The sequence below is a fragment of the Oncorhynchus mykiss genome, chromosome 14, assembly GCF_013265735.2.
Source record: "Oncorhynchus mykiss isolate Arlee chromosome 14, USDA_OmykA_1.1, whole genome shotgun sequence".
Classification (NCBI taxonomy): Eukaryota; Metazoa; Chordata; class Actinopteri; order Salmoniformes; family Salmonidae; genus Oncorhynchus; species Oncorhynchus mykiss.
The window spans coordinates 30240772-30262829 of NC_048578.1; the positions used below are offsets into that span (position 1 = coordinate 30240772).

A 22058-nucleotide genomic window follows, 5' to 3' on the forward strand; every position below is an offset into this window, starting at 1 on the left:
GAGACTATATACATCTGGACGAGCAATGTCAGAGCGGAACGGACTAAGATACAGTAGAATATTATAGAATACAGTAGAATATTATTGAATACAATATAAACATATGAGATGAGTAATGCCAGATATGTAAATATTATTCAGTGAACGAGATACCATAGAATAGTACATAATACAGTATATACACGAGATGAGTAATGCCAGATGTAAACATTAAGTGACTAAGATACCGTAGAATAGTATAGAAAACAGTATATACACATGAGATGAGTAATGCCAGATGTAAACATTAAGTGACTAAGATACCGTAGAATAGTATAGAATACAGTATATACATATGAGATGAGTAATGACAGATATGTAAACATTAAGTGACTAAGATACCGTAGAATAGTATAGAATACAGTATATACATATGAGATGAGTAATGCCAGATATGTAAACATTATTAAAGTGACTAGTGTTCCATTCCTTAAAGTGGTCAGTGATTCCTAGTCTGCCTATAGGCAGCAGCCTCTAATGTGCTCGTGATGGCTGTTTAACAGTCTGATGGCATTGAGAGAGAAGCTGTTTTTCAGTCTCTCGGTTCCAGCTTTGATGCACCTGTACTGACCTCGCCTTTTGGATGATAGCGGGGTGAACAGGCAGTGGCTCGGGTGGTTGATATCCTTGAGGATCTTTTTGGCCTTCCTGTGACATTGGATGCTGCAGGTGTCCTGGAGGACGGGTAGTTTGTTCCCAGTAATATGTTGGGCAGACCGAACCACTCTCTGGAGAGCCTTGAGGTTGCGTGAGGTGCAGTTGCCAAACCAGGCGGTGATACAGCCCAACAGGATGCTTTCAATTGGCATCTGTAAAAGTTTGTGAGGGTTTTAGGTGACAAGCCAAATTTCTTCAGACTTTTCAACGTCAGGAGGCTATGTTGCGCCTTCTTCACCACTCTGTCTGTGTGGGTGGGCGTGGAGGTGATCTGATCCTTGACTAGTCTCTCAAAGCACTTCATGATGACAGAAGTGAGTGCTACGGGGCGATAGTCATTCAGTTCAGTTACCTTTTGCCTTCTTGGGTACAGGAACAATGGTGGCCATCTTGAAGCATGTGGGGACAGCAGACTGGGATAGGGAGAGATTGAATATGCCCGTAACCACAGCAGCCAGCTGGTCTGCGCATGCTCTGAAGATGTTGCTAGGGATGCCATCTGGGCCAGAAGCCTTGTGAAGGATAACACATTTAAATGTTTTACTCACATCGGCCACGGAGAAGGAGAGTCCACAGTTCTTGGTAGCGGGCCGCGTTGGTGGCACTGTGTTATCCTCAAAGCGTGCGAAGAACGTGTTTAGCCTGTCCAGAAGCAAGATGGCGGTCTCGACGAAGTGGCTGGTCTTCCTTTTTCAGTCCGTGATTGTCTGTTGTCCCTGCCACATACGTCTCGTGTCCGAACCGTTGAATTGCGACTCCACTTTATCTCTATACAGATGTTTAGCTTGTTTGATTGCCTTGCAGAGTGAATAACTACACTGTTTATATTCTGCCATATTACCAGTCGCCTTGCCAATGTAAGTGAAGTGAAATGAAAAAAATTCTAAAAAATTCTAAACGGAAAAGTGGTGCGTGCATATTTATTCACCCCCTTTGCTGTGAAGTCCCTAAATAAGATCTGGTGCAACCAATTACCTTCAGAAGTAACATAATTAGTTAAATGAAGTCCACCTGTGTGCAATCTAAGTGTCACATGATCTGTCACATGATCTCAGGATATATACACCTGTTCTGAAAGGCCCCAGAGTCTGCAACATCACTAATCAAGGGGCACCACCAAGCAAGCGACACCATGAAGACAAAGGAGCTCCCCAAACAGGTCAGGGTCAAAGTTGTGGAGAAGTACAGATTAGGGTTGGGTTATAAAAAAATATCTGAAACTTTGAGCATCCCATGGAGCACCATTAAGGAGCTGCAAAGCTCCACAGCGGAGATTGGAGTATCTGTCCATAGGACCCCTTTAAGCCGTACACTCCACAGAGCTGTTTTTTACGGAAGAGTGGCAAGAACAAAGCCATTGCTTAAAGAAAAAAGTAAGTAAACATGTTTGGTGTTCGCCAAAAGGCATGAAACTCCCCAAATATATGGAAGAAGGTAGTCTGGTCAGAAGAGACAAAAATTTTGCTTTTGGCCATCAAGGAAAATGCTATGTCTGGCACAAACACAACAACTCTCATCACCCTGAGATGTTTTTCATCGGCAGGGACTGGGAAACTGGTCAGAATTGAAGGAATGATGGATGGCGCTAAATACAGGGAAGTTCTTGACAGAAACCTGTTTCTGTTACGGTGCGTGAATGAGGACCCAAAAGCGAATTAACGTAAACAGAACTTCTTTAATAACAAAACATAGGTAGGCTCAGATGGACCGGCAGATTCCGACAGGACAGGACAAGGTTGCAGCAAACATGACGATAGTCTGGTTCAGGCATGAAAAACACAAACAAGAATCCGACAAAGACAGGAACAAAAACAGAGAGAGATATAGAGGACTAATCAGAGGGAAAAAGGGAACAGGTGGGAAAAGGGGTGACGAGGTAGTTAGGAGGAGACAAGGAACAGCTGGGGGAAAGAGGGGGAGAAAAGGTAACCTAATAACGACCAGCAGAGGGAGACAGGGTGAAGGGAAAGGACAGAAACAAGACACAACATGACAATACATGACAGTACCCCCCCACTCACCGAGCGCCTCCTGGCGCACTCGAGGAGGAAACCTGGCGGCAACGGAGGAAATCATCGATCAGCGCACGGTCCAGCACGTCCCGAGAGGGAACCCAACTCCTCTCCTCAGGACCGTACCCCTCCCAATCTACTAGGTACTGATGACCACGGCCCCGAGGACGCATGTCCAAAATCCTACGGACCCTGTAGATGGGTGCGCCCTCGACAAGGATGGGGGGGGGGGAAAGACGAGCGGGGGCGCGAAGAACGGGCTTGACACAGGAGACATGGAAGACCGGGTGGACGCGACGAAGATATCGCGGAAGAAGAAGTCGCACTGCGACAGGATTAATGATCCGAGAAATACGGAACGGACCAATGAACTGCGGGGTCAACTTGCGAGAAGCGGTCTTAAGGGGAAGGTTCTGAGTGGAGAGCCAAACTCTCTGACCGCGACAATATCTAGGACTCTTAGTTCTACGCTTATTAGCAGCTCTCACAGTCTGCGCCCTATAACGGCAAAGTGCAGACCTGACCCTCTTCCAGGTGCGCTCGCAACGTTGGACAAAAGCCTGAGCGGAGGGGACGCTGGACTCGGCGAACCGAGATGAGAACAGCGGAGGCTGGTACCCGAGGCTACTCTGAAAAGGAGATAGCCCGGTCGCAGACGAAGGAAGCGAGTTGTGGGCGTATTCTGCCCAGGGGAGCTGTTCTGACCAAGACGCAGGGTTGCGAAAAGAAAGACTGCGTAAGATGCGACCAATAGTCTGATTGGCCCGTTCTGCTTGACCGTTAGACTGGGGGTGAAAGCCGGAAGAGAGACTGACGGAAGCCCCAATCAAACGGCAAAACTCCCTCCAAAATTGAGACGTGAATTGCGGACCTCTGTCCGAAACGACGTCTGACGGAAGGCCATGAATTCTGAAAACATTCTCGATGATGATTTGTGCCGTCTCTTTAGCAGAAGGAAGCTTAGCAAGGGGAATAAAATGAGCCGCCTTAGAGAACCTGTCGACAACCGTAAGAATAACAGTCTTCCCCGCTGACGAAGGCAGTCCGGTGACAAAATCTAAGGCGATGTGAGACCACGGTCGAGAGGGAATGGGAAGCGGCCTGAGACGGCCGGCAGGAGGGGAGTTACCGGACTTAGTCTGCGCGCAGACCGAACAAGCAGCCACGAAGCGACGCGTGTCATGCTCCCGGGTGGGCCACCAAAAACGCTGGCGAATGGAAGCAAGCGTACCCCGAACGCCAGGATGGCCGGCTAACTTGGCAGAGTGAGCCCACTGAAGAACGGCCAGACGAGTAGGAACGGGAACGAAAAGAAGATTCCTAGGACAAGCGCGCGGCGACGGAGTTTGAGTGAGTGCTTGCTTTACCTGCCTCTCAATTCCCCAGACAGTCAACCCGACAACACGCCCCTCAGGGAGAATCCCCTCGGGGTCAGTGGAGGCTACTGAAGAACTGAAGAGACGAGATAAAGCATCAGGCTTGGTGTTCTTAGAGCCCGGACGATAAGAAATCACGAACTCGAAACGAGCGAAAAACAGCGCCCAGCGCGCCTGACGCGCATTAAGTCGTTTGGCAGAACGGATGTACTCAAGGTTCCTATGGTCAGTCCAAACGACAAAAGGAACGGTCGCCCCCTCCAACCACTGTCGCCATTCGCCTAGGGCTAAGCGGATGGCGAGCAGTTCGCGGTTTCCCACATCATAGTTACGTTCCGACGGCGACAGGCGATGAGAAAAATACGCGCAAGGGTGGACCTTGTCGTCAGAGAGGGAGCGCTGAGAAAGAATGGCTCCCACGCCCACCTCTGACGCGTCAACCTCGACAACGAACTGTCTAGTGACGTCAGGTGTAACAAGGATAGGTGCGGATGTAAAACGATTCTTGAGGAGATCAAAAGCTCCCTGGGCGGAAACGGACCACTTAAAGCACGTCTTGACAGAAGTAAGGGCTGTGAGAGGAGCTGCCACCTGACCGAAATTACGGATGAAACGACGATAGAAGTTTGCGAAGCCGAGAAAGCGATGCAGCTCGACGCGTGACTTAGGGACGGGCCAATCAATGACAGCTTGGACCTTAGCGGGATCCATCTTAATGCCTTCAGCGGAAATAACAGAACCGAGAAATGTGACGGAGGAGGCATGAAAAGAGCACTTCTCAGCCTTCACAAAAAGACAATTCTCTAAAAGGCGCTGGAGGACACGTCGAACGTGCTGAACATGAATCTGGAGTGACGGTGAAAAAATCTGGATATCGTCAAGGTAAACGAAAACAAAGATCATCACATCATTGACTAATGCCTGAAAGACAGCTGGAGCGTTAGCGAGGCCGAAAGGAAGAACCCGGTATTCAAAGTGCCCTAACGGAGTGTTAAACGCCGTCTTCCACTCGTCCCCCTCCTTGATGCGCACGAGATGGTAAGCGTTACGAAGGTCCAACTTAGTGAAAAACCTGGCTCCCTGCAGGATCTCGAAGGCTGAAGACATAAGAGGAAGCGGATAACGATTCTTCACTGTTATGTCATTCAGCCCTCGATAATCTATGCAGGGGCGCAGGGACCCGTCCTTCTTCTTAACAAAAAAAAACCCCGCTCCGGCGGGAGAGGAGGAGGGGACTATGGTACCGGCGGCAAGAGCTACAGACAAATAATCTTTGAGAGCCTTACGTTCGGGAGCCGACAGAGAGTATAGTCTACCCCGGGGGGGAGTGGTTCCCGGAAGGAGATCAATACTACAATCATACGACCGGTGTGGGGGAAGAGAGGTGGCCCTGGACCGACTGAACACCGTGCGCAGATCGTGATATTCCTCCGGCACCCCTGTCAAATCACCAGGCTCCTCCTGTGAAGAAGAGACAGAGGAAACAGGAGGGATAGCAGACATTAAACATTTCACATGACAAGAGACGTTCCAGGAGAGGATAGAATTACTAGACCAATTAATGGAAGGATTATGACAAACTAGCCAGGGATGGCCCAAAACAACAGGTGTAAAAGGTGAACGAAAAATTAAAAAAGAAATGGTTTCGCTATGATTACCAGAAACAGTGAGGGTTAAAGGTAGCGTCTCACGCTGAATCCTGGGGAGAGGACTACCATCCAGGGCGAACAAGGCCGTGGACTCCCTTAACTGTCTGAGAGGAATGTCATGTTCCCGAGCCCAGGTCTCGTCCATAAAACAGCCCTCCGCCCCAGAGTCTATTAAGGCACTGCAGGAAGCTGACGAACCGGTCCAGCGTAGATGGACCGACAAGGTAGTGCAGGATCTTGAAGGAGAGACAGGAGTAGTAGCGCTCACCAGTAGCCCTCCGCTTACTGATGAGCTCTGGCTTTTACTGGACATGAAGTGACAAAATGACCAGCAGAACCGCAATAGAGACAGAGGCGGTTGGTGATTCTCCGTTCCCTCTCCTTAGTCGAGATGCGGATACCTCCCAGCTGCATAGGCTCAGCACCCGAGCCGGCAGAGGAAGATGGTAGTGATGCGGAGAGGGGGGCAACGGAGAACGTGAGCTCCTTTCCACGAGCTCGGTGACGAAGATCAACCCGTCGCTCAATGCGAATAGCGAGTTCAATCAAGGAATCCACGCTGGAAGGAACCTCCCGGGAGAGAATCTCATCCTTTACCTCTGCGCGGAGACCCTCCAGAAAACGAGCGAGCAAAGCCGGCTCGTTCCAGCCACTGGAGGCAGCAAGAGTGCGAAACTCAATAGAGTAGTCTGTTATGGATCGATTACCTTGACATAGGGAAGACAGGGCCCTGGAAGCCTCCTCCCCAAAAACAGATCGATCAAAAACCCGTATCATCTCCTCCTTAAAGTCCTGATACTGGTTAGTACACTCAGCCCTTGCCTCCCAGATTGCCGTGCCCCACTCACGAGCCCGTCCAGTAAGGAGAGATATGACGTAGGCGACACGAGCAGTGCTCCTGGAGTAAGTGTTGGGCTGGAGAGAAAACACAATATCACACTGGGTGAGGAACGAGCGGCATTCAGTGGGCTCCCCAGAGTAACACGGCGGGTTATTGATTCTGGGCTCCGGAGATTCGAAAGCCCTGGAAGTGGCCGGTGGATCGAGGCGGAGATGGTGAACCTGTTCTGTGAGGTTGGAGACTTGGGTGGCCAGGGTCTCAACGGCATGTCGAGCAGCAGACAATTCCTGCTCGTGTCTGCCTAGCATCGCTCCCTGGATCTCGACGGCTGAGTGGAGAGGATCCGAAGTCGCTGGGTCCATTCTTGGTCGGATTCTTCTGTTACGGTGCGTGAATGAGGACCCAAAAGCGAATTAACGTAAACAGAACTTCTTTAATAACAAAACATAGGTAGGCTCAGATGGACCGGCAGATTCCGACAGGACAGGACAAGGTTGCAGCAAACATGACGATAGTCTGGTTCAGGCATGAAAAACACAAACAAGAATCCGACAAAGACAGGAACAAAAACAGAGAGAGATATAGAGGACTAATCAGAGGGAAAAAGGGAACAGGTGGGAAAAGGGGTGACGAGGTAGTTAGGAGGAGACAAGGAACAGCTGGGGGAAAGAGGGGGAGAAAAGGTAACCTAATAACGACCAGCAGAGGGAGACAGGGTGAAGGGAGAGGACAGAAACAAGACACAACATGACAATACATGACAGTTTCAGTCTTCCAGAGATTTGAGACTGGGATGGAGGTTCACCTTCCAGCAGGACAATGACCCTAAGCATACTGCTAAAGCAACACTTGAGTGGTTTAAGGGGAAATATTTAGATGTCTTGGAATGGCCGAGTCAAAGCCCAGACCTCAATCCAATTGAGAATCTGTGGTATGACAAAGATTGCTGTACACCAGCGGAACCCATCCAACTTGAAGGAGCTGGAGCAGTTTTGCCTTGAAGAATGGGCAAAAATCCCAGTGGCTAGATGTGCCAAGCTTATAGAGACATATCCCAAGAGACTTGCAGCTGTGATTGCTGCAGAAGGTGTCTCTACAAAGTTTTGACTTTGGGGGGGGTGAATAGTTATGCACGCTCAAGTTCTGTTTTTTTTGTCTTATTTCTTGTTCAACAATAACAAATATTTTGCATCTTCGAAGTGGTAGGTATGTTGTGTAAATCAAATAATACAACCCCCCCCAAAAAATCTATTTTAGTTCCAGTTTGTAAGGTAACAAAATAAGAAAAATGCCAAGGGGGCGAATAATTTTGCAAGCCATTGTATGTATTCCTGTCTGTGTGATGTACTGAGAATCCTGCTGGCTTTACTCAGTATCCCGAGAGAGACATGTTTCCGTGAAACAAAGTATTTTACAGGCCCCAATGTCTCTCTGGAAAGAAATCCTTGCTCTAAACTCATCAACGTTGTTATCCAAAGACCGAACATTAGCGAGTAATATACTATGAAGCGGTGGGTGGTGTGCGCCTCCTAAGTCGAACCAGCAGGCCTCCTCAAGTGCCTCTTCTCCACCGGTGATGTTTTGGGTCAGCCTTTGGAATAAGTTCCATTGCTCTGGGGAGAGTGAACAAAGGATCTGGTCCAGGGAAGTCGTATTCCTGGTCCTAATGCTGGTAGTTCTGGTGAGTTACAACCGCCACCCAATCCAATAGTTCTTTCCGGCTGTATGTAATGACACAAAACATTTCCTGAGCTAATAATGTTAAAAAAATGTCCATAAAAAAATAAAAATACTACAGTCTTCTAAGAGCTAGTCACGATGCTGCCATCTCCGTCGGCGCCATATTCAAAGCATTCAATATCCTACACACCTCTTAGCAGGAGCCCACGCCCTCCTACACACCTCTTAGCAGGAGCCCACGCCCTCCTACACACCTCTTAGCAGGAGCCCACGCCCTCCTACACACCTCTTAGCAGGAGCCCACGCCCTCCTACACACCTCTTAGCAGGAGCCCACGCCCTCCTACACACCTCTTAGCAGGAGCCCACGCCCTCCTACACACCTCTTAGCAGGAGCCCACGCCCTCCTACACACCTCTTAGCAGGAGCCCACGCCCTCCTACACACCTCTTAGCAGGAGCCCACGCCCTCCTACACACCTCTTAGCAGGAGCCCACGCCCTCCTACACACCTCTTAGCAGGAGCCCACGCCCTCCTACACGATTCTTCTAATCCTTCGCCTGGATCATTATTGGCATGGCTTGGAGTGTGTGTGGGTGTGTGTGTGTGTGTGTGTGCGCGTGTGTCTGGTGTGTCCACAGGGACTTGACGTCACAGTCTGAGTCCCAGCCTGTAAGAGCCTTAACATTCAGGAGTGACCTACTACTGCAGGAAGAGGTGCAGACAGACACATTTCTAATAAGCAGTGAAGGTAGCCCAGCATGTCCTTACCTGTGCAGGTGAAACACTTGACGTGGAAGTGTGTGTCCTGAACGCGCACCACCTCTCCCTTACACACCTCCCGACAACGCTGGCACCGGATAGGTCCAGAGCTCCGCTCACTGCCCAAAGAGCCCTGCTGATAGGCTGTAGAGAGAGAGAGCACAGCTGACCTCATCCAATCATAGCAGTCAATATGTGTCTCCCAGATGTCTCCCTATTCCCTATACAGTTCACTACTATTTAACATGGCCCATAGGGCTCTGCTCTATGTAGGGAATAGGGGGCCATCTGGGATGCAACCAACATTACAAACCAGTCAGTATATATAATCTGTACTATACTGCAGTCGGCAAGATCCTTGTGTTCACAGACTGCCATTATATGCAGTAAAATATATATAGACTGTTAATGTATAGTGTACGTTGAGGAGAAGGATTTACATAATCATATCACTGTGTTCTGCTCACACTTGTTATGAAGCTGTGAAGTCTGTCACCTCTACAAGCTCTCTCTCTCCCTACACCTCCTCATCGACACTCTCTACCAGTCTATCGTGCCCTGTATGCATATTTGTGAGTGTGTTTGTTTGTGGATTTGACATATTGCTCACTCCCACATTCTATAATAGGTGATTGTTTCCTTCACAATACTGGCAACACAGTTGACCAATCTCAGTATTTCTGGCCAGGCACACCCTAATAGGGAGAGAACACAACACAAATGGGAAACTAACACTAAGACTAGTTTGTTGTATTAACACAGGATGAAGGGGGAACGGTGTATGTCTACCACTATATTATGTTACATTTAGGTCTGAGGAATCCCAAAAAAACTCCACAGGTTTCCACAGACATGCCAATAACAAAGTGGCTACTAGACATGTGTGTGTGTGTGTGTGTGTGTGTGTGTGAGTATAGATTAACCCAGTTCTCTGTGTCACAGGGGAAGTAGTGTGTGCCAGGTAGAGTAATCCTCTAGGCTTCTGCACTCTGGAGAGGAGAGGAGACGGGAGAGGAGGGGTGAGGGGAGAGAAGAGGGGTGAGGAGATGGGGGAGGGGAGAGAGAAGAGGAGAGGAGACAGGAGAGGAGGGGTGAGGGGAGAGAGAAGAGGAGAGGAGATGGGAGAGGAGGGTGAGGTGAGAGAGAAGAGGAGACGGGGAGGAGAGGAGATGTGAGGGGAGAAAAGAGGGGTGAGGAGGTGGGGGAGGAGAGGAGAAGGGGGAGAGAAGAGGGGTGATGGGAGAGAGAAGAGGAGACGAGACGAGGAGAGGTATCCAGGACATGGAGAGGAGAGGTATCATGGGAGCTAGCCACTAGCCAGGACATGGAGAGGAGAGGTATCATGGGAGCTAGGCACTAGCCAGGACATGGAGAGGAGAGGTATCATGGGAGCTAGGCACTTGCCAGGACATGGAGAGGAGAAGTATCATGGGAGCTAGCCACTAGCCAGGACATGGAGAGGAGAGGTATCATGGGAGCTAGCCACTAGCCAGGACATGGAGAGGAGAAGTATCATGGGAGCTAGCCACTAGCCAGGACATGGAGAGGAGAGGTATCATGGGAGCTAGGCACTAGCCAGGACATGGAGAGGAGAGGTATCATGGGAGCTAGCCACTAGCCAGGACATGGAGAGGAGAGGTATCATGGGAGCTAGCCACTAGCCAGTACATGGAGAGGAGGATAAAGCCTTTCACCTGTCTTCCATCCTGATGACATCAACAGCACAGAAGGAAAGTACAAACCACAGGATTACCCAGATTAAAGGACAATACCACTCAAAAGCCACTGTTGATACAGTCCTTAAATGTTTTCCATGTCAGCAATCAAGTTAAGTTATAGAACTTTCAATATACAGAAAGTGTCAACATTTGATGCAGTATGATGTGTTTTGCACATACTACCATAATGGTTCTCTACAAGCACATGCAAAACACATGAAGATAAACTGACATAATATGGTGATTATTAACACAGCCAAATAGTTCTGTGATGTTGTCTAGTGACATCATAATGCCTATTAGCTGAAAGAGCCAAGGCCAATCACTCTCTCTCTCTTTTTTTATTTAACTAGGCAAGTCAGTTCAAATTCTAATTTACAATGACGGTCTACACTGGCCAAAACCGGACGGCGCTGGTCCAATTGTGTGCCACCCTATGGGACTCCTGGCTGTGATTCTGCTGCTATTTCTGCGCCGACCTCAACACCTGCTGAGAGCTCACACACAAGGGATTGTGGGACATTGGAGGTGACAGGTCCCTCGCACTCTCTCTCTCTACTCTCTCTCTCCCTACTCTCTCTCTCCCCACTGAGATAAAGAGAACAAAAGAGAGGGAGGGAGAGGATAAGAGAGGGATGAAGAGAACAGAAAATAGGGAGGTGGAGGAGGAGAAGACACTGACCTCAGCTAAATCCAAAGCAGGTGATTATTAGCTGTAGTAAGTCAGTGACCAGTAGTCTCTCAGCATAGTCTCTCTCTTTCTCTACCCCCTCTATCTTCCCCTCTCTCTCACCCCTTCTCTTTCTCCAGAACTTGGGGAGGTCCTCGAGCTTAATGACGAGTTTGGAGGGTACTATGGTGTTGAATAATGAGTTGTAGTCGATGAACAGCATTCTTACATAGGCATTCCTCTTGTCCAGATGGGTTAGGGCAGTGTGATTGCGATTGCGATTGCGTCGTCTGTGGACTTATTGGGGCGGTAAGCAAATTGGAGTGGGTCTAGGGTGTCAGGTAGGGTGGAGGTGATATGGTCCTTCACTAGTCTCTCAAAGCACTTCATGATGACGGAGGTGAGTGCTACGGGGCGATAGTCATTTAGCTCAGTTACCTTAGCTTTCTTGGGAACAGGAACAATGGTGGCCCTCTTGATGCATGTGGGAACAGCAGACTGGGATTGATTGAACATGTCCGTAAACACACCAGCCAGATGGTCTGGGCATGCTCAGAGGACGCGGCTAGGTATGCCGTCTGGGCCTGCAGCCTTGCGAGGCTTAACACGTTTAAATGTTTTAATCACGTTGGCTGCAGTGAAGGAGGGCCCGCAAGTTTTGGTAGCGGGCCATGTCGGTGGCACTGTATTGTCTTCAAAGCGAGTAAAGAAGTTGTTTAGTTTGTCTGGGAGCAAGACATCTTGGTCTGCGACAGGTCTGGTTTTCTTTGTGTAGTCGGTGATTGACTGTAGACCCTGCCACATACCTCTCATGTCTGAGCCGTTGAATTGCGACTCTACTTTGTCTCTATACTGACGCGTAGCTTGTTTGATTGCCTTGCGGAGGGAATAGTTACACTCTTTGTATTGAGTCATGTTTTCTGTCACCTTGCCCTGATTAAAAGCCGTAGTTTGCGCTTTCAGTTTTGCGCGAATGCTGCCATCAATCCACGGTTTCTGGTTGGGGAAGGTTTTAATAGCCGCTGTGGGTCCAACAACACCGATGCACTTGCTAATAAACTCGCTCACCGAATCAGCGTATTCATCAATGTTGTTGTCCGACGCTATGTGGAACATATCCGACGCTATGTGGAATCCGATTGGTCGGACCAGCGTTGAACAGACCTGAGCACGGGCGTTTCCTGTTTTAGTTTCTGTCTATAGGCTGGGAGCAACAAAATGGAGTCGTGGTCAGATTTCCCAAAAGGAGGGCGAGGGAGGGCTTTGTATGCGTCGCGGAAGTTGGAATAACAATGATCCAGGGTTTTGCCAGCCCGGGTCGCGCATTCGATATGCTGATCAAATTTAGGGAGCCTTGTTTCCAGATTAGCCTTGTTAAAATCTCCAGCTACAATAAATTCAGCCGCAGGATATGTGGTTTCTAGTTTACATAGAGTCCAATGAAGTTCTTTCAGGGCCGTCGATGTGTCTGCTTGGGGGGGGATATACACGACTGTGATTATAATCGAAGAGGTAGAGGTCTCTTGGTAGATAATGCATTCGGCATTAATTCTAGGTCAGGTGAACAGCTGAATGTAGAAGGAAAATGAAAAGCTGTGTACATTTGTAAATACTGCACAAACTCATTTGTGAAGAATGCAACAAAGATGCAGAATCATCTGGCCAAGTGCATAAAGTTCACTCAGCGCCCAGAGCAAGCAACCTCTGTCAAAAGTCCCTCTACTTCTATTCGAGGTAAAAATTATGAATCAGATACCTTATCGATAGCAACAACTCATGGTCCTCCTGGAAGTTTTTTGGACTCAATGGAGGAACGTAGTCTGATAAATACTGATGAATGTCTTGCTTGAGCTGTGTATGCAACTGGTTCACCTCTGATGCTCACAGGCAATGTGTCTTGGAAGATACAGTGCCTTGCGAAAGTATTCGGCCCCCTTGAACTTTGCGACCTTTTGCCACATTTCAGGCTTCAAACATAAAGATATAAAACTGTATTTTTTGGTGAAGAATCAACAACAAGTGGGACACAATCATGAAGTGGAACGACATTTATTGGATATTTCAAACTTTTTAAAAAAATCAAAAACTGAAAAATTGGGCGTGCAAAATTATTCAGTCCCCTTAAGTTAATACTTTGTAGTGCCACCTTTTGCTGCGATTATAGCTGTAAGTCGCTTGGGGTATGTCTCTATCAGTTTTGCACATCGAGAGACCGAAATGTTTTCCCATTCCTCCTTGCAAAACAGCTCGAGCTCAGTGAGGTTGGATGGAGAGCATTTGTGAACAGCAGTTTTCAGTTCTTTCCACAGATTCTCGATTGGATTCAGGTCTGGACTTTGACTTGGCCATTCTAACACCTGGATATGTTTATTTTTGAACCATTCCATTGAAGATTTTGCTTTATGTTTTGGATCATTGTCTTGTTGGAAGACAAATCTCCGTCCCAGTCTCAGGTCTTTTGCAGACTCCATCAGGTTTTCTTCCAGAATGGTCCTGTATTTGGCTCCATCCATCTTCCCATCAATTTTAACCATCTTCCCTGTCCCTGCTGAAGAAAAGCAGGCCCAAACCATGATGCTGCCACCACCATGTTTGACAGTGGGGATGGTGTGTTCAGCTGTGTTGCTTTTACGCCAAACATAACGTTTTGCATTGTTGCCAAAAAGTTCAATTTTGATTTCATCTGACCAGAGCACCTTCTTCCACATGTTTGGTGTGTCTCCCAGGTGGCTTGTGGCAAACTTTAAACGACACTTTTCATGGATATCTTTAAGAAATGGCTTTCTTCTTGCCACTCTTCCATAAAGGCCAGATTTGTGCAATATACAACTGATTGTTGTCCTATGGACAGAGTCTCCCACCTCAGCTGTAGATCTCTGCAGTTCATCCAGAGTGATCTTGGCTGCATCTCTGATCAGTCTTCTCCTTGTATGAGCTGAAAGTTTAGAGGGACGGCCAGGTCTTGGTAGATTTGCAGTGGTCTGATACTCCTTCCATTTCAATATTATCGCTTGCACAGTGCTCCTTGGGATGTTTAAAGCTTGGGAAATATTTTTGTATCCAAATCTGGCTTTAAACTTCTTCACAACAGTATCTCGGACCTGCCTGGTGTGTTCCTTGTTCTTCATGATGCTCTCTGCGCTTTTAACGGACCTCTGAGACTATCACAGTGCAGGTGCATTTATACGGAGACTTGATTACACACAGGTGGATTGTATTTATCATCATTAGTCATTTAGGTCAACATTGGATCATTCAGTGATCCTCACTGAACTTCTGGAGAGAGTTTGCTGCACTGAAAGTAAAGGGGCTGAATAATTTTGCACGCCCAATTTTTCAGTTTTTGATTTGTTAAAAAAGTTTGAAATATCCAATAAATGTCGTTCCACTTCATGATTGTGTCCCACTTGTTGTTGATTCTTCACAAAAAAATACAGTTTTATATCTTTATGTTTGACGCTGAAATGTGGCAAAAGGTCGCAAAGTTCAAGGGGGCCGAATACTTTCGCAAGGCACTGTATTTATGAATGTTCTTCACCCAGCATACACCCCTCCACCAGACATGCTTTACCTCTCATTTGCTGGATGCAGAGTTCAAGTGAAGGTCAAGTGAAGGTCAAGCAAATCATAGAGAAAGCAGACTGCATTGCAACCATCTCTGATGGGTGGTCGAATGTTCGTGAGCAAGGAATAATTAACTACATCATCTCCACCCCTCAACCAGTGTTCTACAAGAGCACAGATACAAGGGACAACAGACACACCGGTCTCTACATTGCAGATGAGCTGAAGGCAGTCATCAATGACCTCGGACCACAGAAGGTATTTGCACTGGTGACAGACAATGCTGTGAACATGATTGCTGCTTGGTCTAAAGTGGAGGAATCTTACCCTCCCATCACACCCACTGGCTGTGCTGCTCATGCATTGAATCTGCTCCTCAAGGACATAATGGCACTGAAAACAATAGAAAAACTCTACAAGAGAGCCAAGGAAATTGTTAGGTATGTGAACAGACATCAAGTTGCAGCAGCAATCTCCCTCACCAAGAAAAGTGAGAAGAATAAGAGCACCGCATTGGAACTGCCCAGCAACACCTGTTGGGGTGTTGTCGTCATCATGTTTGAAGGAGTCTCTCCAAGAAATAGCCATATCACAGTCTGCCAATATGGACAGCCCCATCAAGAGGATCCTCCTGGATGATGTATTTTGGGAGAGAGTGGTAAGCAGCCTGAAACTCCTGAAATCTATAGCAGTAGCCATTGCACGGATTGAGGGAGACAATGCCATCCTGTCTGATGATTAGACTCTGCTTGCATATGTAAGAGAAGAAATCTGTACTGCCCTGCCCACTTCACTGTTGCTCCAAGCAGAGGAAACTGTAGTTCTGAAATACATCAAAAAGCGTGAAGACTTCTGCCTGAAGCCCATACACACAGCAGCATACATGTTGGACTCCAAGTACGCTAGCAGGAGCACCCTGTCTGGTGCAGAGATCCACAAGGCCTATGGTGTCATCACTACCGTGTCTCTCCACCTTGGCCTGGATGAGGACAAGGTTCTTGGCAGTCTGGCGAAGTACACTTCCAAGCAAGGGCTTTGGGATGGAGATGCAATATGGCAGTCGTGCCAACATACTTCATCAGCCACCGGGTGGAAGGAACTTTGTGGATTTGAGGCTCTTTCCCCTGTTGCCTCCATCATCCTCCAAATCTCATCAACATCAGCTGCCTCAGAGCGCCACTGGTCCTTGTTTGGGAACACACACACACCAAAGCACGCAACAGGCTGACCAATACAAGGGTTGAAAAATTGGTGGCCATCCGGGCAAATTTGAGGCTTTTTGAGCCTTACAACGAGCCATCCTCAACAAGGTTGGAAAGTGACAGTGAAGATGATTTCTCAGAGTCTGATGTTCAAGAGGTGGACATTGAGGAGGTCCAGGGAGAAGACATGGAAGCCTGAGAGGAAGACAACCAAAGCTTTAGTTTCTAGACTATCATTTCACAGATGTATGTTGAAAATGTTTTTGGGAGATGTGATGGATCATTGGGGATCATTCAATATTCCCTTTCTTTTGTTGTTCAGGGAATCATCCCATGTGGAGAGTCAGCCTATTTAATTCAAGTTCAATTTGTAACTACATTTTTTATTTTTTATTATTTCTCTTGGAAGAATTGAATCATTTTCAATTATGTCTACATAAAGGTGTATGTTTCTGTATCCATATGACAATGCAGTGCAAAAAACATCTACATTTAAATGGTAATAATATTAATTTCCATATATTCCCGTTATTCCCACAGAAAGTTTCCACTTCTGAATATTCCACAAAATGTGCAACCCAAGTGCAGTGACATCACGGACAGACCATGTCACTCTACGGTGAGAGAGGAGGGTAAGATTGTCTCTAGTAGATAGACCACATGATGATTCACACCAGCACCCCCCTCAAGGACTCAGTGTGTCCGTCACAGGAGTGACTGTAGATAAGTCCTGTACTCAACTGGTCAGCCCTGATGGCCAGAAATACTTCTGTTTCTCAATCCTCAGTCCATGAACTGTTACCTGTCTCTGGGATGTTGGTAAGCCAACCTTCCCCCTCAGATGGTTAACTGAGGACTGTTACCTGTCTCTGGGATGTTGGTAAACATCAGTTGGTTAACTGACAGCGGATGTGTCTCTACAGACACTCTATTCCCAATGGGCCCTTGTCAAATCTAGTGTTCTATATAGGGAATAGGGTGTCATTTGGGAAACAGTTTTGGTTAACTGACACTGATTTAGTACCTGTTGGTTTGACTCTAATCAGTCATCCAAGACAGAAGACATTATAAATATGTAGGTAACCTTAAACAGACCCAGAATGTCATAAAGCACAACTCCTAAGCAGAGGTGGCAGGGTTTTTATTGACTACTGTAATCCTCTAGATATAATGACAACACACACACGTCACCATGCTGCTGTAATCCTCTAGATGTAATGACAACACACACGTCACCATGCTGCTGTAATCCTCTAGATGTAATGACACGTCACCATGCTACTGTAATCCTCTAGATGAAATGACACGTCACCATGCTGCTGTAATCCTCTAGATATAATGACAACACACACGTCACCATGCTGCTGTAATCCTCTAGATATAATGACACGTCACCATGCTGCTGTAATCCTCTAGATATAATGACACGTCACCATGCTGCTGTAATCCTCTAGATATAATGACAACACACACGTCACCATGCTGCTGTAATCCTCTAGATATAATGACACGTCACCATGCTGCTGTGATCCTCTAGATATAATGACAACACACACGTCACCATGCTGCTGTAATCCTCTAGATATAATGACACGTCACCATGCTGCTGTAATCCTCTAGATATAATGACAACACACACGTCACCATGCTGCTGTAATCCTCTAGATGTAATGACACGTCACCATGCTGCTGTAATCCTCTAGATATAATGACACGTCACCATGCTGCTGTAATCCTCTAGATGTAATGACACGTCACCATGCTGCTGTAATCCTCTAGATGTAATGACACGTCACCATGCTGCTGTAATCCTCTAGATATAATGACAACACACATGTCACCATGCTGCTGTAATCCTCTAGATATAATGACACGTCACCATGCTGCTGTAATCCTTTAGATATAATGACACGTCACCATGCTGCTGTAATCCTCTAGATGTAATGACACGTCACCATGCTGCTGTAATCCTCTAGATATAATGACACGTCACCATGCTGCTGTAATCCTCTAGATATAATGACACGTCACCATGCTGCTGTAATCCTCTAGATATAATGACACGTCACCATGCTGCTGTAATCCTCTAGATGTAATGACACGTCACCATGCTGCTGTAATCCTCTAGATATAATGACACGTCACCATGCTGCTGTAATCCTCTAGATGTAATGACACGTCACCATGCTACTGTAATCCTCTAGATATAATGACAAGTCACCATGCTGCTGTAATCCTCTAGATATAATGACACTGTTACGGTGCGTGAATGAGGACCCAAAAGCGAATTAACGTAAACAGAGCTTCTTTAATAACAAACAAACGTAGGCTCAGATGGACCGGCAGATTCCGACAGGACAGGACAAGGTTGCAGCAAACATGACGATAGTCTGGTTCAGGCATGAATAACACAAACAAGAATCCGACAAAGACAGAAACAAAAACAGAGAGAGATATAGAGGACTAATCAGAGGGAAAAAGGGAACAGGTGGGAAAAGGGGTGACGAGGTAGTTAGGAGGAGACAAGGAACAGCTGGGGGAAAGAGGGGGAGAAAAGGTAACCTAATAACGACCAGCAGAGGGAGACAGGGTGAAGGGAAAGGACAGAAACAAGACACAACATGACAATACATGACAGTACCCCCCCACTCACCGAGCGCCTCCTGGCGCACTCGAGGAGGAAACCTGGCGGCAACGGAGGAAATCATCGATCAGCGCACGGTCCAGCACGTCCCGAGAGGGAACCCAACTCCTCTCCTCAGGACCGTACCCCTCCCAATCTACTAGGTACTGATGACCACGGACCCGAGGACGCATGTCCAAAATCCTACGGACCCTGTAGATGGGTGCGCCCTCGACAAGGATGGGGGGGGGGGGGGGGGGGGGGGGAGACGAGCGGGGGCGCGAAGAACGGGCTTGACACAGGAGACATGGAAGACCGGGTGGACGCGACGAAGATATCGCGGAAGAAGAAGTCGAACTGCGACAGGATTAATGATCTGAGAAATACGGAACGGACCAATGAACCGCGGGGTCAACTTGCGAGAAGCGGTCTTAAGGGGAAGGTTCTGAGTGGAGAGCCAAACTCTCTGACCGCAACAATATCTAGGACTCTTAGTTCTACGCTTATTAGCAGCCCTCACAGTCTGCGCCCTATAACGGCAAAGTGCAGACCTGACCCTCTTCCAGGTGCGCTCGCAACGTTGGACAAAAGCCTGAGCGGAGGGGACGCTGGACTCGGCGAACTGAGATGAGAACAGCGGAGGCTGGTACCCGAGGCTACTCTGAAAAGGAGATAGCCCGGTCGCAGACGAAGGAAGCGAGTTGTGGGCGTATTCTGCCCAGGGGAGCTGTTCTGACCAAGACGCAGGGTTGCGAAAAGAAAGACTGCGTAAGATGCGACCAATAGTCTGATTGGCCCGTTCTGCTTGACCGTTAGACTGGGGGTGAAAGCCGGAAGAGAGACTGACGGAAGCCCCAATCAAACGGCAAAACTCCCTCCAAAATTGAGATGTGAATTGCGGACCTCTGTCCGAAACGACGTCTGACGGAAGGCCATGAATTCTGAAAACATTCTCGATGATGATTTGTGCCGTCTCTTTAGCAGAAGGAAGCTTAGCAAGGGGAATAAAAGGAGCCGCCTTAGAGAACCTGTCGACAACCGTAAGAATAACAGTCTTCCCCGCTGACGAAGGCAGTCCGGTGACAAAATCTAAGGCGATGTGAGACCACGGTCGAGAGGGAATGGGAAGCGGCCTGAGACGGCCGGCAGGAGGGGAGTTACCGGACTTAGTCTGCGCGCAGACCGAACAAGCAGCCACGAAGCGACGCGTGTCATGCTCCCGGGTTGGCCACCAAAAACGCTGGCGAATGGAAGCAAGCGTACCCCGAACGCCAGGGTGGCCGGCTAACTTGGCAGAGTGAGCCCACTGAAGAACGGCCAGACGAGTAGGAACAGGAACGAAAAGAAGGTTCCTAGGACAAGCGCGCGGCGACGGAGTTTGAGTGAGTGCTTGCTTTACCTGCCTCTCAATTCCCCAGACAGTCAACCCGACAACACGCCCCTCAGGGAGAATCCCCTCGGGGTCAGTGGAGGCTACTGAAGAACTGAAGAGACGAGATAAAGCATCAGGCTTGGTGTTCTTAGAGCCCGGACGATAAGAAATCACGAACTCGAAACGAGCGAAAAACAGCGCCCAGCGCGCCTGACGCGCATTAAGTCGTTTGGCAGAACGGATGTACTCAAGGTTCCTATGGTCAGTCCAAACGACAAAAGGAACGGTCGCCCCCTCCAACCACTGTCGCCATTCGCCTAGGGCTAAGCGGATGGCGAGCAGTTCGCGGTTTCCCACATCATAGTTACGTTCCGACGGCGACAGGCGATGAGAAAAATACGCGCAAGGGTGGACCTTGTCGTCAGAGAGGGAGCGCTGAGAAAGAATGGCTCCCACGCCCACCTCTGACGCGTCAACCTCGACAACGAACTGTCTAGTGACGTCAGGTGTAACAAGGATAGGTGCGGATGTAAAACGATTCTTGAGGAGATCAAAAGCTCCCTGGGCGGAAACGGACCACTTAAAGCACGTCTTGACAGAAGTAAGGGCTGTGAGAGGGGCTGACACCTGACCGAAATTACGGATGAAACGACGATAGAAGTTCGCGAAGCCGAGAAAGCGCTGCAGCTCGACGCGTGACCTAGGGACGGGCCAATCAATGACAGCTTGGACCTTAGCGGGATCCATCTTAATGCCTTCAGCGGAAATAACAGAACCGAGAAATGTGACGGAGGAGGCATGAAAAGAGCACTTCTCAGCCTTCACAAAAAGACAATTCTCTAAAAGACGCTGGAGGACACGTCGAACGTGCTGAACATGAATCTGGAGTGACGGTGAAAAAATCAGGATATCGTCAAGGTAAACGAAAACAAAGATGTTCAGCATGTCTCTCAGGACATCATTGACTAATGCCTGAAAGACAGCTGGAGCGTTAGCGAGGCCGAAAGGAAGAACCCGGTATTCAAAGTGCCCTAACGGAGTGTTAAACGCCGTCTTCCACTCGTCCCCCTCCCTGATGCGCACGAGATGGTAAGCGTTACGAAGGTTCAACTTAGTGAAAAACCTGGCTCCCTGCAGGATCTCGAAGGCTGAAGACATAAGAGGAAGCGGATAACGATTCTTCACTGTTATGTCATTCAGCCCTCGATAATCTATGCAGGGGCGCAGGGACCCGTCCTTCTTCTTAACAAAAAAAAACCCCGCTCCGGCGGGAGAGGAGGAGGGGACTATGGTACCGGCGGCAAGAGCTACAGACAAATAATCTTCGAGAGCCTTACGTTCGGGAGCCGACAGAGAGTATAGTCTACCCCGGGGGGGAGTGGTTCCCGGAAGGAGATCAATACTACAATCATACGACCGGTGTGGAGGAAGAGAGGTGGCCCTGGACCGACTGAACACCGTGCGCAGATCGTGATATTCCTCCGGCACCCCTGTCAAATCACCAGGCTCCTCCTGTGAAGAAGAGACAGAGGAAACAGGAGGGATAGCAGACATTAAACATTTCACATGACAAGAGACGTTCCAGGAGAGGATAGAATTACTAGACCAATTAATGGAAGGATTATGACAAACTAGCCAGGGATGGCCCAAAACAACAGGTGTAAAAGGTGAACGAAAAATTAAAAAAGAAATGGTTTCGCTATGATTACCAGAAACAGTGAGGGTTAAAGGTAGCGTCTCACGCTGAATCCTGGGGAGAGGACTACCATCCAGGGCGAACAAGGCCGTGGACTCCCTTAACTGTCTGAGAGGAATGTCATGTTCCCGAGCCCAGGTCTCGTCCATAAAACAGCCCTCCGCCCCAGAGTCTATTAAGGCACTGCAGGAAGCTGAC

At 48.2% G+C, this 22058-nt stretch overlaps 1 protein-coding gene across 4 annotated transcripts in view; it reads right to left on the reverse strand.

The window, feature by feature from the left end:
• Window positions 1-22058, reverse strand: part of LOC110487772 (actin-binding LIM protein 3) — a 127886-nt gene that overhangs the window by 96990 nt on the left and 8838 nt on the right. For all 4 annotated transcript variants that reach the window (XM_036943288.1, XM_036943287.1, XM_036943286.1 and 1 more), the window contains exon 2: window positions 9025-9159. In XM_036943288.1, the coding sequence (XP_036799183.1) occupies window positions 9025-9159 (135 nt within the window). The remainder of the gene's footprint in view (window positions 1-9024; window positions 9160-22058) is intronic.